At 45.4% G+C, this 15889-nt stretch overlaps 1 protein-coding gene across 3 annotated transcripts in view; it reads right to left on the minus strand.

Annotated features, from left to right (window-relative positions):
* Positions 1-15889, minus strand: part of PRKAG3 (protein kinase AMP-activated non-catalytic subunit gamma 3) — a 52713-nt gene that overhangs the window by 18980 nt on the left and 17844 nt on the right. For all 3 annotated transcript variants that reach the window (XR_003942892.1, XR_003942893.1, XM_030210332.1), the window contains exons 4-7: positions 7291-7372; positions 7131-7189; positions 1305-1350; positions 846-900 (exon numbers count right to left, since the gene is read on the minus strand). Coding sequence is in view for 1 of the 3 variants with exons in the window: in XM_030210332.1 (XP_030066192.1) it covers positions 846-900; positions 1305-1350; positions 7131-7189; positions 7291-7372 (242 nt within the window). In the remaining 2 variants the exon portion in view is untranslated. The remainder of the gene's footprint in view (positions 1-845; positions 901-1304; positions 1351-7130; positions 7190-7290; positions 7373-15889) is intronic.

Raw genomic sequence — 15889 nt, forward strand, 5'->3', positions numbered from 1 at the left:
ACTCCTTGTGACCTTGGCCAAGTCACTTAACCCTCCACAGTCCCAGGTACAAATAAGTAAGGGAAATGGGACTTGATATATAAGTACCTATATATACTGTGTAAACCACTTTGAATGTAGTTGCAAAAAACCTCAGAAAGGCTACGGTATATCAAGTCCCATTTCCCTTTCCCTATTTGAGATTCTACATGGAATGTTGCTATTCCACTAGCAACACTCCATGTAGAAGCCTGCCCTTGCAGATCAGCAACGCGGCCGCGCAGGCTTCTGTTTCTGTGAGTCTGATGTCCTGCACATACAGAAACAGAAGCCTGCATGCCCGCATTGGTGATCTGCAAGGGCAGGCTTCTACATGGAATGTTGCTAGTGGAGGAGTAGCAGCCTAGTGGGCAAGTCACTTAACTCTCCATTGTCCCAGGTACAAATAAGTAAGGGAAATGGGACTTGATATATAAGTACCTGTATATAATATGTAAACCACTTTGAATGTAGTTGGAAAAACCACAGAAAGGCAGTATATAAGTCCCTTTCCCTCTATCCCTAGAGGGCTCACAATCTAAGTGTTTGTACCTGGGGCAATGGAGGGTTAAGTGACTTGCCCAAGGTCACAAGGAGTTGCAGTGGGAATTGAACCCAGGTCACCAGGATCAGAAACTAACTTAATACAATAAAACAACCTGATCATGTCAACCATGAGTCTCTCACCTTTCCAAATACTGCGAGCTTGGGGGAAGGCTGAACCACCCACCTCTCTTTGCACATACGGTGCCCATGGAAGTCAAGCCCACTGTAGTCTCTTCTTGTTACTAGAAAAGAAGCTCCGAGGTTGAAAAGTTGGGTCTTACCTGGCACTGGGGGAGATGGAGACTAAGGGCTTGAAGGATCCCTGCAAATAAATATCTGCAAGAGAAGAGAAAGGGGTGTTGAGAAAGAGGGGGGCAACCATCCAACTTCTGCTTTTCCTACCTGCAGAAACATTTGTGGAGTCTGGGAAGAAAAAACTACCTAGGAAATCTGAGGATTGGATGAACTCTACACATCTTTGAAAAAGCAACCAAGACCTTCCCTTTCACAGAGCAGGCCAAGGTGTCATTCGTTCATTTAGCAAAGAGAAAGGGCAGAAACAAATTCTTACAGCTGTTTTATTCTTACAGCTGTTTTACTAAAGGAGAATGGGATGAGGGAAATGAGGGTGTGACTCGGTCTGTGCCAGAGGTAGGAAGGGGGCTCCAATGGTCTATGTTGGTGTTTGGCAGGAAGAGAAAAACTATGTACACTCCACATTCCCAAACATAATTTCTCACCTCTCCATGTTTCAATTTTGTGTTCTTCAATCTCATATATTTGTACCTTTTAAGATAAAAAAATAAAAATAAATTTCAAAACAACGTATCTTGGTACACAAAAAGTCACAGAATCTAGAAAGGAGATGGAATGAAAGCATGGAACAGCGAGCGGTGAAGAGTCAGTGGCTTCAGATCAGGTGTGGATGAAGGGAGCGATGCTGGTGCTGGATCCTCCTGTCATGGCTCAGTGAATGTCAGGTTTCTCAGGGAGGTTCCGCACGTGAACCTTTCCTGGAATCTCTTCCCTGCACTGACTTGAAGTTGTCTATATCCTTCATGAAGACGTTTGTCCTTGGCCCACAATGTCACTGCTCCTCCTTTATCAGCCCAAAGTACTAATATTTCCTCTTGGTTTTTGTAAAGCCAAGAGAGCTTCCCGTAATGATCAGGAAAAGGTTCCAATTAATAAAGTCATGATCGTGTAGTACACATTTCTGGAATGCTAATATTAAAGAGTCCAAATTCTCAAACGGCCAAGTAGAATGGGGTTTAACAATACAGATGTTTGGAGTTGTTGGGGGGGGGGGTGTCAGAAAAAACTTTTTGAGATGTAGTTTTCTAAAAAAAACTTATATAAAGCCACACGAGTAGTAAAGGGGTCATATGCTGTTGAAAATGGGTAACTAGTAATGTTGATCACTACTGATTCTGAACTGAGCGAGCTCTTGTTTCATAATGACTTGCTGATGATCCCAAGAAAACTGAGATTAGTATAGTACCATAAACACTGCTGTATTATAAATACTACAAATGAATTAACATCTTTGGGGTTTTGTGCCTACTCTGCTAGCGTATGACAATGAAAGTACTAACATAGTAACGTGGAGGGGCACAATTGAACGGGGGCGCCCATCTCTAAGGACGGCCCCGTAAAGGGTGTCCACGACCGTATTATCGAAACAAGATGGGTGGCCATCTGTTTCAATAATACGGTCGGGGCCGGTCAAATCTCAACATTTGGGTCAACCTTAGAGATGGCCGACATTGGTTTTCGCCAATAATAGAAACTAATGGCAGCCATCTCAAAACCGGCCAAATCCAAGCCGTTTGGTCATGGGAGGAGCCAGCATTTGTAGTGCACTGGTCCCCCTCACATGCCAGGACACCAACCGGGCACCCTAGGGGGCACTGCAGTGGACTTCACAAATTGCTCCCAGGTGCATAGCTCCCTTACCTTGTGTGCTGTGCCCCCCAAAACCCACTCCCCATAACTGCACACCACTACGTTAAAGGGTAATGGGGGGCACCTAGATGTGGGTACAGTGGGTTTCGGGTGGGTTTTAGAGGACTCCCATTTACCACCACAAGTGTAACAGGTGGGGAGGGGGGTGGGCCTGGGTCCGCCTGCCTGAAGTGCACTGTAGTGCCCACTAAAAACTGCTCCAGGGACCTGCATAGTGCTGTGATGGAGCTGGGTATGACATTTGAGACTGGCATAGAGGCTGGCAAAAAAATGTTTTTTAATTTTTTTTTTTGGGTGGGAGGGGGTTGCTGACCACTGGGGGAGTAAGGGGAGGTGATCCCCAATTCCTTCTGGTGGTCATCTGGTCAGTTTGGGCACCTTTACAAGGCTTGGTCATGTACAAAAAGGGACCAAGTAAAGTTGGCCAAATGCTCGTCAGGGCTGGCCTTCTTTTTTCCATTATCGGCCGAGGACGGCCATCTCATAACCATGCCCCCATCCCGCCTTCGGTACACTGCCGACACGCCCCCTTGAACTTTGGCCGGCCCTGCGACGGAAAGCAGTTGAGGCTGGCCAAAATTGGCTTTTGATTATACTGATTTGGCCGGCCTGGCGAGAAGGGCGCCCATCTCCCGATTTGTGTCGGAAGATGGCCGCCCTTCTCCTTCGAAAATAAGTTGGATAGTAACATAGTAAGTGATGGCAGATAAAGACCTGTACAGTCCATCCAGTCTGCCCAACAAGATAAACTCATTTTACTTGGTATGCGATGCTTTATATATAAGGGGGCCTTTTACTAAAGATTAGCTCGAATTATCTGCAAAAAGGCCCATTTTATTCCTATGGGCCCTGCTGTAGATAACTCGAGCTAAGCTTTAGTAAAATACCCCCTAAGTGTGTGGGACTGACTGTGCTTTAGAAGATTTGTCGGAGCAGCAGGTTCCATCTATCAATATAGCTCTGGTGGATCAGAGTCCCAGGACCCTCTTATGTCAGGTAAGGGAGGCTGTGTTCTTGCTTATTCACCATCTTTCTACGTCTGGTTGTGTATTCCAGCCTACCTCCCACAAGCATAAGTTGGCATAGGAGTCTGAGGGTTAGACTGACTTCAGCAGTGGATCTGTGTCCATTCCTGCATTAGTTGTCATCTGGAAAACGTTGCCAATTTTTTTGACTGAGCCAAAGATTTTGCTGTTTTCCTCTGTTTCATGTTCATATTTTCAGGTGGAGTTCCATCGCTTTAAATCTACAGCAGGCCAAATTTATATATTAAGTTTTAGTTCATTGGCAGGAGCCCCTGCGGTAATTCATCTCTCAGCCAGGCATCGCAAAAGCCTTTCCTAAAATACAGGGGAAGTGTGAACATCCAGATCTGGAAGTCTTCATTCCCGTCTCAATGCTCTATGTAACACTAAACTTCATATGTTCTGACTTATGCAAGTGTGAATGCATTTAAATGTCTCTCTATTAATGGGGCTTGGGCTTGTGGGATGACAGGCACTAGAATTTATACAAGATACAGACAAACCGAGATTCATAGAGTTACAATGATCTTAACTATTGGGTACCAAACTTTGTACAACAGTATAAAAATCATTGACAGAGATACTGTTCAACACCTCTCAACACCTATAATTTGAAAAGAATTGCTTAACCATAACACCGATTTGAGCACTTGATCATGCAGAAAAGTTCTTCCAAATACGGAGCCTTTTGTAAAACACAGTAAAGATATGCAGTAGTACACGTGTATCTGCCGTCATGTCCAGCTTGGAGCATCAATTTTAAAAAGCTGCACTTTGAGAAAAAAGTGTCCTGTTTGCCCAAAATGTCTACATATGCAGCATTGATCCTCTCCCCATCCCCACCCCCTTGAAAAATGCAAAATCCCCCCCCCCCCAAAGCATCCATGATCATTTCACCATCCCCTGAACCCTTTGATGGCAACTATAATCACATTAGCATTCCTTGGACCCCCTTCGACAACATCCATAAGCACTTCACTGAAATGTCCCCAGCCCATCCAAATAGGGCAACCTTCAACCCTTCCCTGGGTTTTACTGGGGGTCTCCCTGATGTCTAGTGGGGAGCAGGAGTCTCCTGTCAGTTCTGCCCCTTCCAACATCAGGATCAAAATGGCACATCTGACTCTTAGTGGTAGCCTTGTGCTCTTGCCGCCATTTTGAACCCAATGCTGAAAAAAGGTTGGACCAGGAGCAACTGGGAATCGCTCCTGCCCCCCACTAGACACCAAGGAGACTCCTGGTAAATAAAAATAAGGGGGAGGATTGGGTAGCTAACCTTGTCAAGTGGGCCGGGGGTACTGTTGAGGAGGTTTTTGGGTGAGGGTGAAGTGATCATGGATGCTGCAGGCAGGGGGAGGGGGAGAAGATGAAGTGATCACGGATACTTTCGGAGGGGGAGAATTTGTGGGAGGGCGGATTTGAGGAACCCACAGGTTCTGTAGGGGATGAGGCGGGTGAAGTAATTAAAGGGGATTTGGGGATGGTGAAGTGATCACTGATGCAGTCAGTGAGAGAGAAATTTGGGGGAAGGTGAAGTGATTATGGATGCTGCTGGAGGGGGAGAATTTGGGGGAGGGCAAAGTGATCATGGATGTTGGGGGGTGAGGAGGGTGAAAGATTATGCAGGATTCGGGGGAGGATGAAATTATCATTGATGCTGTTGGGAAGGGTGAATCTGAGGGAGACGAAGTGATCATGGATATTGTTGGGTAGGTACAAGAGAGGGGATTCCATTTGCTTGTGCACCTTTTACTTCAAACTTCTTCAGGGCAAATAAAAAGGCCAACATGCAGAATTATCTGGTCTCCATTGTATTCCCCATGGAAAATGGAGAAATACATGTGTAGATGTTCAGCTCACCAAACCATGCCCCCCTCCCCCTAAAATCTGTACCTAGTCTGGATCTTCACATGTAAATAGAGGCTTTCTCAACCCACTATTTTGATCTGTAGTGTATCTACATACATAAAAGCTGCTAATACAGATGGATATGCTTCTGAAATATGAGCCAAACATCAACCCCCACACCACACACAGCATTCAACCATTACTCAATCCACACGCAATCACTCACATGCATAATCACCGTATAAAACACACACTCATATGTACAAACTATACACAGAGCACAGGCACACAGTGGGGTGGAAACACCACTCTGAACAAAAACACACACAAACCCCCAGCAACATTCAGAGCATACACACTCAATTATGTACATTAAAATCATTCACAACACCTCCTCACTCCCTTTTACAAACCTGGGGAGGGGGATCATCGGGGGGACTGGAGATCCGCTGGACCTTCAGTCCCCTGTCGCTGGGGGGGGGTGCGTCATTGGGGGGAATGGTGGCCTGCCAGCATGCAAATGCATGCTGGACAGGGCTCACCATTCCTCCCCAATGATCTGCAAACCCTAACGCCAGCTCGGAGCTGGCGTAGGGTTTGTCGCGGCCAGTGACCCAATCTTTGGCGCGCTGGTCTCTGATGATTGGGGATGAATACGTTAAGCGCTGATTAGCATGCATTTGCATGCTACTTGCGTTAAGAGCCCTCAAGCACGTTATTTCACGCGCTCGAGGGCTCTGATCATGGGACGGAAGGAAACGCCGGCGCTAGTATGGAGCTAACAGCTTCTAGCGCCGGTGTTTGCTTTTGATCATCTGCCTGCCAGTGACAGGAGATACTCCAGATTTTAGATGTGATTGTGGGCAACATACAGGGTTAAAAGCTTAGGCATAACCCCCCTTAATAAGGGACTTTAAAATTATGCAGGGTATGCTTTTCCAACACTACAGGGATGCAAACCAAGTATGGTCTCAGTAAGACTTGCAACATTGCAGATTTTCTGCTTTAATATGAATTATGTATATTTTTTTTGTAGCTTAAAATGGAATAACATGTAAATACACACTGCGTGTCGGAGTCAGTTGCTCCTGCTGCTCTGAGCCAGAAGGCGCTCTGCCTTGCTCACCTTTACTCCAGGCAATGCCTAAAGCTATTATCTGTTTGCAATTAGGGGGTAATGCACGGTGGGGACTTCAGGTTGCCTAGTCGTGCCGGTGAAGCAGAAAAATCTTTCTGCAGCCAGCTGTTGCAGCTGTAAATTCCAGGACTTCATCAGCAACCTGCACCATCACTTTATGCTTCTTACCAGAAGCACAGTAAGGAAATGAGCCTGGGACGGTATTTAGTGCAAGGACTCCCTAAAATACAGTGCCTCTCAGCACAAAGAGCGCAAGTCAAGTCGGCTGGATGATCTCCTATAATTTCTATAACCTTTTTCTTCTATTTTATTGGGAGTAAATTGCCACACGTGTTATTGAGTCGTGCAGCTTCCGTTACTGAGAACAGCATACGATAAGAAGCTTTGCCATAGCTTCCTGCTTCGTAAAGACTTATAGGTTGCGAAGGATACAGAGAGGACCCAGGGCAGCATGCATTAGACTTCATAAGCATTCTGGAGGCAAAAAAGAGGGGCTGGTCTGCACCCTACTCACTGGCTCCCACAAACACAGGACAGACAGATGTGACAGCACAGAGCGTCGGGACGTCACGCAGAGCCGTAGTCCTCACCAGGGGGGACTTGTAGTAGCGATGCAGGATGTTAATGAAGTCTGTGATGGTCAGCATCCCTGTGGGGAAGAGAGCAGACCCCCCTGTCTTTACTCCAGTGATGGTAATCTTTTACCTCCATCCACTTTTACCCTGACCTTAGTGGTCCACTAACACTTACCCACGAAGCACTGCTGCTTACTGTCCCAGAGAGGAGCAGCTCTCACGCCATTGGCCACCAGTGCAAAGAATGCCTTCTTGATCTGTATATGGAGCAGAGAGCGCGAGTGAGTGCAGGGGAGAAATGAGTGCATAAATACAGCTTTTGGCTACACACCTCTTATCCTTGACATACAAAATGAGGCAAAATCTCAAAGTCATTAATAACAATTTCCATCAAGTTGTCACTTCCTCAGAGCCTCCTATAACACAAGATAACAAAACTGCTGACCTGTAACAGGTGTTATCCCTAGACAGAGGACTAATTATAACCTGTGGTTAAAAGTTTTCTCCTAGTTTTTTTTTTTTTTTGTTACCTTTGGGGAGGGGTCCCAGGCATGCAGGAGGCTCTCTGGTGCCCGCAATGGGGGCTGCACCTTCCTCAGCCCTGCCGTGGGTGCTGGCGATTCCAGTCTTCGGGGCCTGTGTAAGTCATCTGAAGCTCGTTTTTGACTGGGGAGCACTGTCAGGAAAGGCTCTGGCTCTGCCTAGGTCTTGGTCTAGAAGCCAGGTTTGGACAAGTTCCTGGAGGAAAAGTCCACAGTCTGCTATTGAGATAGACACGGGGAAGCCACTGGGCTAGATGGACCATTGGTCTGACCAAGTATGGCTATTCTTATTGTAACTTCCCCTTACAGGGCGCTCCTGGATTCGGGGCCTGACCTAACTGGAGCCTCCACCTGGGGAAGAAAAGTGCTTACAGGTCGGATTACCCTCTTCTCCCCCCCCCCCCCCCAGGAAAAAAAAGAACTGCTGTGAACATAAATTAAACAGGTTTAATTTAACTATTTACACAGATCTGTATTACTTAGGTTCTATAAACAAACACCAATAGTCCTGGCACTTTACCAATTTTAAGCACTTTACCAATTTATTTTTTATTTTATTTATTTATTGCATTTGTACCCCACATTTTCCAATTACGTAATTGGTTCAATGTGGCTTACAAGTTGGCGCTTGTCTTGTTCAGTTTCTCTTCGAGATCCAGCATCATCGTGTGTTGGTTGCAAGTCAACTTGATTATGTGAGTTCATCAGAGAAGGATTGTTTAAAGAAGTGGGCTTTCATGTGATTTCGGAATGTTAAGTAGTTGCTCATGCATTTGAGGGCTTTTGGTAATGTCTTCCATATCTTGGGACAGATGTATGTGAAGTTGGTTGAGTACGAAGATTTTTATATTATGCCTTGACATTTGGGGAAGTGAAGGGTGAGATAGATTCTAGCAGGGGCGTAGCCAGACACCCACATCTGGGTGGGCCTGGGCCCAAGATGGGTGGGCAGAAGAACTCTACCCTGTCCCACAAGTGATTTGGTCTCTCACGCTCTTGCCTGCATGCCATATGGTCTCTCAAACATCCCCCCTACCCCACATACCTTTTAAATAGCAGATTTTCACCGGAAGCAAGCAGCAACTAATACACACTACTCATGTTGGCCCCACAGTCTTCTCTCTGATGCAACTTCCTGTTTCCACATAGGCGGGAATACATCAGAAGGAAGGTTGTTATGCAGGAGGGACAGTTGTTGGGAGTTTTCGGCTGGTGGGGCTTGGGGATCCCTGACAGACACATCATAGGTGTGCTGCTACTGGGTGGGCCTGAGCCCAAAGTGGGTGGGCCTGGGCCCATCCAGGCCCATCCTTGGCTACGCCACTGGATTCTAGCACCCTTGAATGTGTTGCATATAGGTGGTTTGTCATGTATTCTGGTGCGAGACCGAAGATTATTCTGTAGGCAAGAGAGCATACTTTGAAGGATATCTGTGCTTTGACTGAAAGCCAGTGTAGGTTTTGGAGTAATGGTCGTGCGCTTTTGAATCATTTTTTTTCCGAAGATTAGCCTTGCTGCTGTGTTTTGTGCTGATTGCAGTTTTTTTTAACAATTGTTCCCTGCATCCAGCATAAATTCCATTAGTGTGCAGAATACATCTCTTGGGAAGTAGTTTTTATTGCGTTTCAGTTTCCACATGAATTTTCATTGTAGTATTTGAGATTTGTGTGTCGAGGGTCAGGTTGCGGTCTATGGTGACTCCTAGGATTTTTAGATTGTCAGATATCAGGAGGGATGTGCCCATGATGGAGATGTTAGGGAAGTGGGCGGTGTTGTGTGGCGACGTGATTATCAGGCATTGTGTTTTGTCTTTGTTAAGTTTGAGCTTGAACGTTGATGCCCTGGATTCCATTATGTTTATGCCTTCTGTAATCCTGGTTATGATTTCATGCAGATTCTTTTTAAAAGGGATGTAAATTGATAGGTCATCTTCGTATATGAGTGGATTTAATCTTTGTTTGGATAGCGTTCGGGCAAGAGGAGCCATTATTAAGTTGAAGAGTATTGGTGAGAGTGGCGAGCCCTGTGGGACTCCGCATACAGCTTTCCTTGTATGGGAAAGAGCGGAATTCATCTTTACTTTGTAGGATCTAGTGGTTAGGAATCCTAGGAGCCATGAGAGCATCTTCCCTCCTATGCAAATTTTGTCAAGGATTCTTTTGAGGATTTGATGGTCAACCATGTCAAATGCGCTTGGCATGTCAAACTGTAGTAGGAGAATGTTTCTTCCATATGATACTTCTTTTTTGAAGTTCACTAGTGTGATCAGCACTGTTTCGGTGCTATGGTGAGATCTAAAGCCTGGTTGAGATTCATGTAGTATGGAAATTTACTGATGTAGTCAGTTAGCTGGCTAGCTGCTATGCCTTCCATAATGTTGGATGTTTGAGGTATGGATGCCACTGACCTGTAGTTTGAGGTGTCTTTGATGTTTTTCTTGGTGTCTTTTGGGATTGGCGTAAGCAGTATGTTGCCTTTTTTTCTGAGGGAAACAGCCTTCTTGGAACACGTATGTCAGATGAGAGGTGAGGTGGTCTATGAATCGATTATGGGCGAGTCTTGTGATTGGGACATGTATCTAGCATGCAGTGGCCGGAGGAGAATTTCCTTAACGTTTGTGCTACTATCTCATGTGGGTTGTGTGAAGGTGGTCCATGTCCCATCCGCTGGGGCTTTTTCTGGAGGGTGGTTAAGTTCGTCTATGAGAGGTGAGAGGTTTGTGTCATTTTAGGTTAGATTATTCCTTAGATTGAGTATCTTCTCTTTGAAGAATCTAGCAAGATCATTTTGCTGACCAGGGGGAGGGGAAGGGGGGAGGGTGTCATCATTCGCTGTCGTCAGAGGCTTGGTGTTTATTAGGTTATCTATAATTTTGTATATATTTTTTGTGTCTCTGTAGTTGATCCTATTTGTTCTTTGTAGTATTTCTTTTTAGCCTGTCTCATTTTGATCTTTTATTTGTTTCACGCATTCTTCCATGCGGTTTTGTTTGTTTCATTTTCGTTTTTTTAACCATGCTCATGCAAGTCTCCTGCCAGTTTCAGTTCTTTGAACATAACATGGGGCTATGTTGCACCTTTGTCCAGTTTTTGTTCTCATTGGGGCTATTTCATCCAGTGTGTTAGTGTTTTTTTTCATCCCATTCTTCTAGGAATTCTTCTGTGTTAGTTGTTGGTTGCATCAATCTTTCCTCGAGTTTTGTATGGTGTCTGTGTTTGTGGTGGTGAGGTTCTATATTCTTTCCAATAAAGGGTTAGGTTTAGTTTGAAGTGGTCAGACCATGGGGTTTGTGTCCATCTCAGGTTCTGTATTTTGAAGTCATTTTCCTGTGAGAATCTATATGCTAGTAGGTCTATGGCATGTCCTTTGATTTGGGTAGTATTCACTGGTGGTCGTTGGAAGTCTCATAGATTGAGGAACTGGTTGCAGTCTTTGGAGATCAATAACATTTAGTCTTTGACTTGGATATTCAGAATCAGTCCTGTACATTTTCCAAACCCTTTCAGTCTTGCTTGCCAAGGTAGTAGCTGTAAGCTCTTCTCTGTTGCTTAGTTAAATCAGTGTGCGGGCGTGGCTGTATGGCCTAAGTCTCTACTCTCCTTTCCTTGCAAGTCCACCCTCTTCCAGTCCCCTCAGAGCTCACCCCTTGGCTGGAGACTTCTTGGGCTCGTGGTTGCTATGCTGGACTTCCAGACCTGCTATGCCTGTCCTTGCTGTTGGTTCCTGGAAACTTTCCATGGTCTCTGAGGAGGAATGACTGCCCTCCTCCTCTGGGCTCCTAGTGCTAGCCACACCTAGGCAACCTTCTCTTTTGCTGGGCCCCTAGTGCCGATCGCATCCCGGAGGCCTTGTTCCCTGCAGGTCCTCTCCTCGTGAGTGACAGCCCTGTCTCATTTGCTTCTATTGGTCACCTACCCTTCATCTAGCTTTATTCCCTATCAGTCTACGATGTGAACTATTCACTTTAGATGTTTGTTCCCTTCACAGACAGATGTGTGATATTTCCACTGTTTAGTCTTCTCTTTCTAGCTGTGCTCCAGTTCCTACAACATGCCAATCCACCTCCCTTATACCAGCTCTTCAGCCATGCAGTGAAGATCCTGGCATCCCCATCCGTTTGACATACACAGGTCACAGCTCAGAAAATCTCATCAAGTTTGTCAGCTGCCTAAGAGCCACTGCTAATGCTGTGAAGTGAACTCATCCTGCACTACGTTGTCTTGGTTTCCAGCCAAGTCACTGTCTTCAAGTGGATTCTGCCCTTGTCGAGGCCTGCTTTTCTCTCTAGTTCAGTGATTCTAAGAATGTGCTTTGTATTCCGGCCGAGGAGCCCAAGAATCCTGCTGAGTCTCCTCCAGCTCTTCACATCTGACACCTTTGCAGGCTATGTTCAAGTGCCAATGCCATGTGGATCTCTGTTGTGCCTTGTTTGCCACCCCCTAACACCAGCCCTGAATACAGAGACCACCTTAACTACATTTGTGAAGTTAGAGAAAGGAGTGGCCTCTTATAAAAGTCTATATTTAAATTTAAAAAAAAAAAAAAAAAGCGGGGTGGGTGAGACTATAAATTAGGCAAGTAAGTTACATAATCAGAACAATAGAAATTCACATTCATAGTAACATAGTAGATGACGGCAGAAAAAAGACCTGCACGGTCCATCCAGTCTGCCCAACAGGACAACTCATGTGTGCTACTTTTTGTGTATACCCTACTTTGATTTGTACCTGTGCTCTTCAGGGCACAGACCGTATAAGTCTGCCCAGCACTATCCCCGCCTCCCAACCACCAGCCCCGCCTCCCGACCACCGGCTCTGGCACAGACCGTATAAGTCTGCCCAGCACTATCCCTGCCTCCCAACCTCCAGTCCCGCCTCCCACCACCTGCTCTGGCACAGACCGTATAAGTCTGCCCAGCACTAGCCCCGCCTCCCAACCACCAGCCCCGCCTCCCACCACCGGCTCTGGCACAGACCGTATAAGTCTGCCCAGCACTATCCCTGCCTCCCAACCACCAGTCCCGCCTCCCACCACCGGCTCTGGCACAGACCGTATAAGTCTGCCCAGCACTATCTCTGCCTCCCACCACCGGCTCTGGCACAGACTGTTTAAGTCTGCCCAGCACTATTCTCTTTAATGATCGCACCGTTCTAATGCCGGTATATGCCCAGTCCCGACAGGAGCCTGTTTCGCACTTCAATGCTTTGTCAAGGGACACCTTTACATATACTTCAATAGCAACCGTTGTCGGGACTGGGCATATACCGGCAATAGAACGGTGCGATCATTAAAGAGAATTGAAAATGCAGGATGTTCAAACCACAACAAGACTTCAGAATCTTTAATACCAAGATAAGTGTGTTTTCCTGCCTACATATATTTTTAAGCTTTATGTACACCGATAGTGCTTAAAAAATAACAAAAAGTTTTTTTCACTTGGACATTAATATTAGGAAGCACTAAGACTTTAAGGGCACTTATTAAGCAAGTATTTGCACTATCGGAGGTTGGAGGTTGTCTATGATTAAAAAACGTCACACAAGCGTTTGCTTTGATACAGCACACTGCTATGGTGCTTTAGTGACTGGATGAGACACTTCCATTTAATTATATAATGATACATACAGCAGGGTGTGCTCCTACCATTTTCTAGTTGTGTATGTTTCAATCAAATTAGGTTGGAGCGTTGCCATTTTCCCAATTTTTGATAATTTTTTATTCTAGAAATAAGCAGTGAATTTTCCCCAAGTCCATCTTAATAATGGCTTATGGACTTTTCTTTTAGAAAGCTATCCAAACCTTTTTTTTAAACCCTGCTATGCTAACTGCTTTTAGTATATTCTATGGCAACAAATTCCAGAGTTTAATTAAGTGAAGAAATATTTTCTCCAATTCGTATTAAATTTACTACTTTGTAGCTTCATCGCATGCCCCCTAGTCCTAGTATTTTTGGAAAGAGTAAGCAAACAATTCAAATCTACCCGTTCCACTCCACTCATTATTTTATAGACCGCTATCATATCTCCCCTCAGCCATCTTTTCTCCAAGCTGAAGAGAACATATGAACATAAAGAGTAGCCATACTGGGTCAGACCAATGGTCCATCTAGCCCAGTATCCTGTTTCCAAACAGTGACCAAACCAGGTCACAAACACCTGGCAGAAACCCAATTATTAGCAGCATTCCATCCTAATAGCTGCTTCAGCCTTTCCTCATAGGGAAGCAGTCCCATCCCCTTTATTATTTTCATCATCCTTCTCTGTACTTTTTCTAATTCCACTATATCTTTTTTGAGATGCGGTGACCAGAATTGAACACAATAATTGATATTTGAGGTGCAGTCGCACCATGGAGCGATACAAAGGCATTATAACATCCTCATTTTTGTTTTCCATTCCTTTCCTAATAATACCTAACATTCTATTTGCTTTCTTAGCCGCAGCAGCACAGCGAGCAGAAGGTTTCAGTGTATCATCAATGACGACACCTAGATCCCTTTCTTGGTCTGTGACTCCTAACATGCAACCTTGCATGACATAGCTATAATTCGGGTTCCTCTTTTCCACATGCATCACTTTGCACTTGCTCACATTAAACATCATCTGCCATTTAGACGCCCAGTCTCCCAGTCTCGTAAGGTCCTCTTGTAATTTTTCACAATCCTCTTGCGATTTAACAACTTTGAATAACTTTGTGTCATCAGCAAATTTAATTACCTCACTGGTTACTCCCATCTTTAGATCATTTATAAATATGTTAAAAAGCAGCGGTCCCAGCACAGACCCCCTGGGGAACCCCACAAACCAGGGGCGTATCTGGAATCCGGCGGTAGGGGGGGCCACAGCCAGAGAGGGGGGGCACATTTTTGCCTCCCTCCCCTCCCCCCGCCGCCGCCGCCGCCTCTCTCCACCCCCTCCCCGCCGTCAACCCTCCCCCGCTGCTTACTTTTGCTGGCGCCGAGGTCCGACCCGCAATCTCCGTTTTTCGTCTTCCTCCGTGGCCATGCTTCCAGGAAGTAACGCTGCAGTGCTGATTCGTTGAATCCAGTTCGACGTCTGACGTCAGACGCCGAACTGGATTCAACGAATCAGCACTGCAGCGTTACTTCCTGGAAGCATGGCCACGGAGGAAGACGAAAAACGGAGATTGCGGGTCGGACCTCGGCGCCAGCAAAAGTAAGCAGCGGGGGAGGGTTGACGGCGGGGAGGGGGGCCAGGGCGAAATCTGCGGGGGCCCAGGCCCCTGTGGCCCCACGCAGATACGCCCCTGCCACAAACTACCCTTCTCCATTTAGAATACTGACCATTTAACCCTACTCTGTTTTCTATCTTTTAACCAGTTTTTAACCCACAATATGACACTACCTCCTATCCCATGACTCTCCAATTTCCTCTGGAGTCTTTCATGAGGTACTTTGTCAAACGCCTTCTGAAAATCCAGATACACAATATCAACCGGCTCACCTTTATGCACATCTACTCTGGGATGACTACCATCTGGTCCAGGCAATTTGCTACTCTTCAATTTGTCAAATTGCTCCATTACATCTTCCAGGTTTACAGAGATTTGATTCAGTTTCTCTGACTTTTCAGCTTTGAATACTATTTCGGGCACCAGTATCTCTCCCAAATCTTCCTCGGTGAAGACTGAAGCAAAAATGCATCTATCTCCGCTATGGTTTTGTCTACCGTGAGTGCTCCTTTTACCCCTCGGTCATCTAGCAGTCCAACTGATTCTTTTGCTGGTTTCTTTCTTCTAATATACCTAAAAAAGTTTTTACTATGTGTTTTTGCCTCCAACGCAATCTTTTTTTTCAAAGTTCCTTTTTGCCTTCCTTATCAGGGCTTTGCATTTGACTTTCCATTCCTCATGCTGTTTATTTTTATTTTCTGTCGGATCCTTCTTCCATTTTCTGAAGGATTTTCTTTTAGCTTTAATAGCTCCCTTCATCTCACTTTTTAACCATGCCGGCTGTCATTTGGCCTTTCTTCCTCCTTTTTTTAATACATGGAAAATAACTGGCCTGGGCTTCCAGGAAGGTATTTTTGAACAGCATCTCTGCCTGATGCAAACTTTTGACCTTTGAAGCTGCTGCTCTAAGTGTTTTTTCACTGTTCTTCTCATTTTATCATAGTCTTCTTCTTGAAAGTTAAATGCTAACATATTAGATCTCCTATGTGTACTTACTCCAGAGGATTATATCAAATCTGATCATGTTATGATCACTGTTAT

Source organism: Microcaecilia unicolor, chromosome 7 (genome assembly GCF_901765095.1).
Source record: "Microcaecilia unicolor chromosome 7, aMicUni1.1, whole genome shotgun sequence".
In the NCBI taxonomy this organism is placed as follows: Eukaryota; Metazoa; Chordata; class Amphibia; order Gymnophiona; family Siphonopidae; genus Microcaecilia; species Microcaecilia unicolor.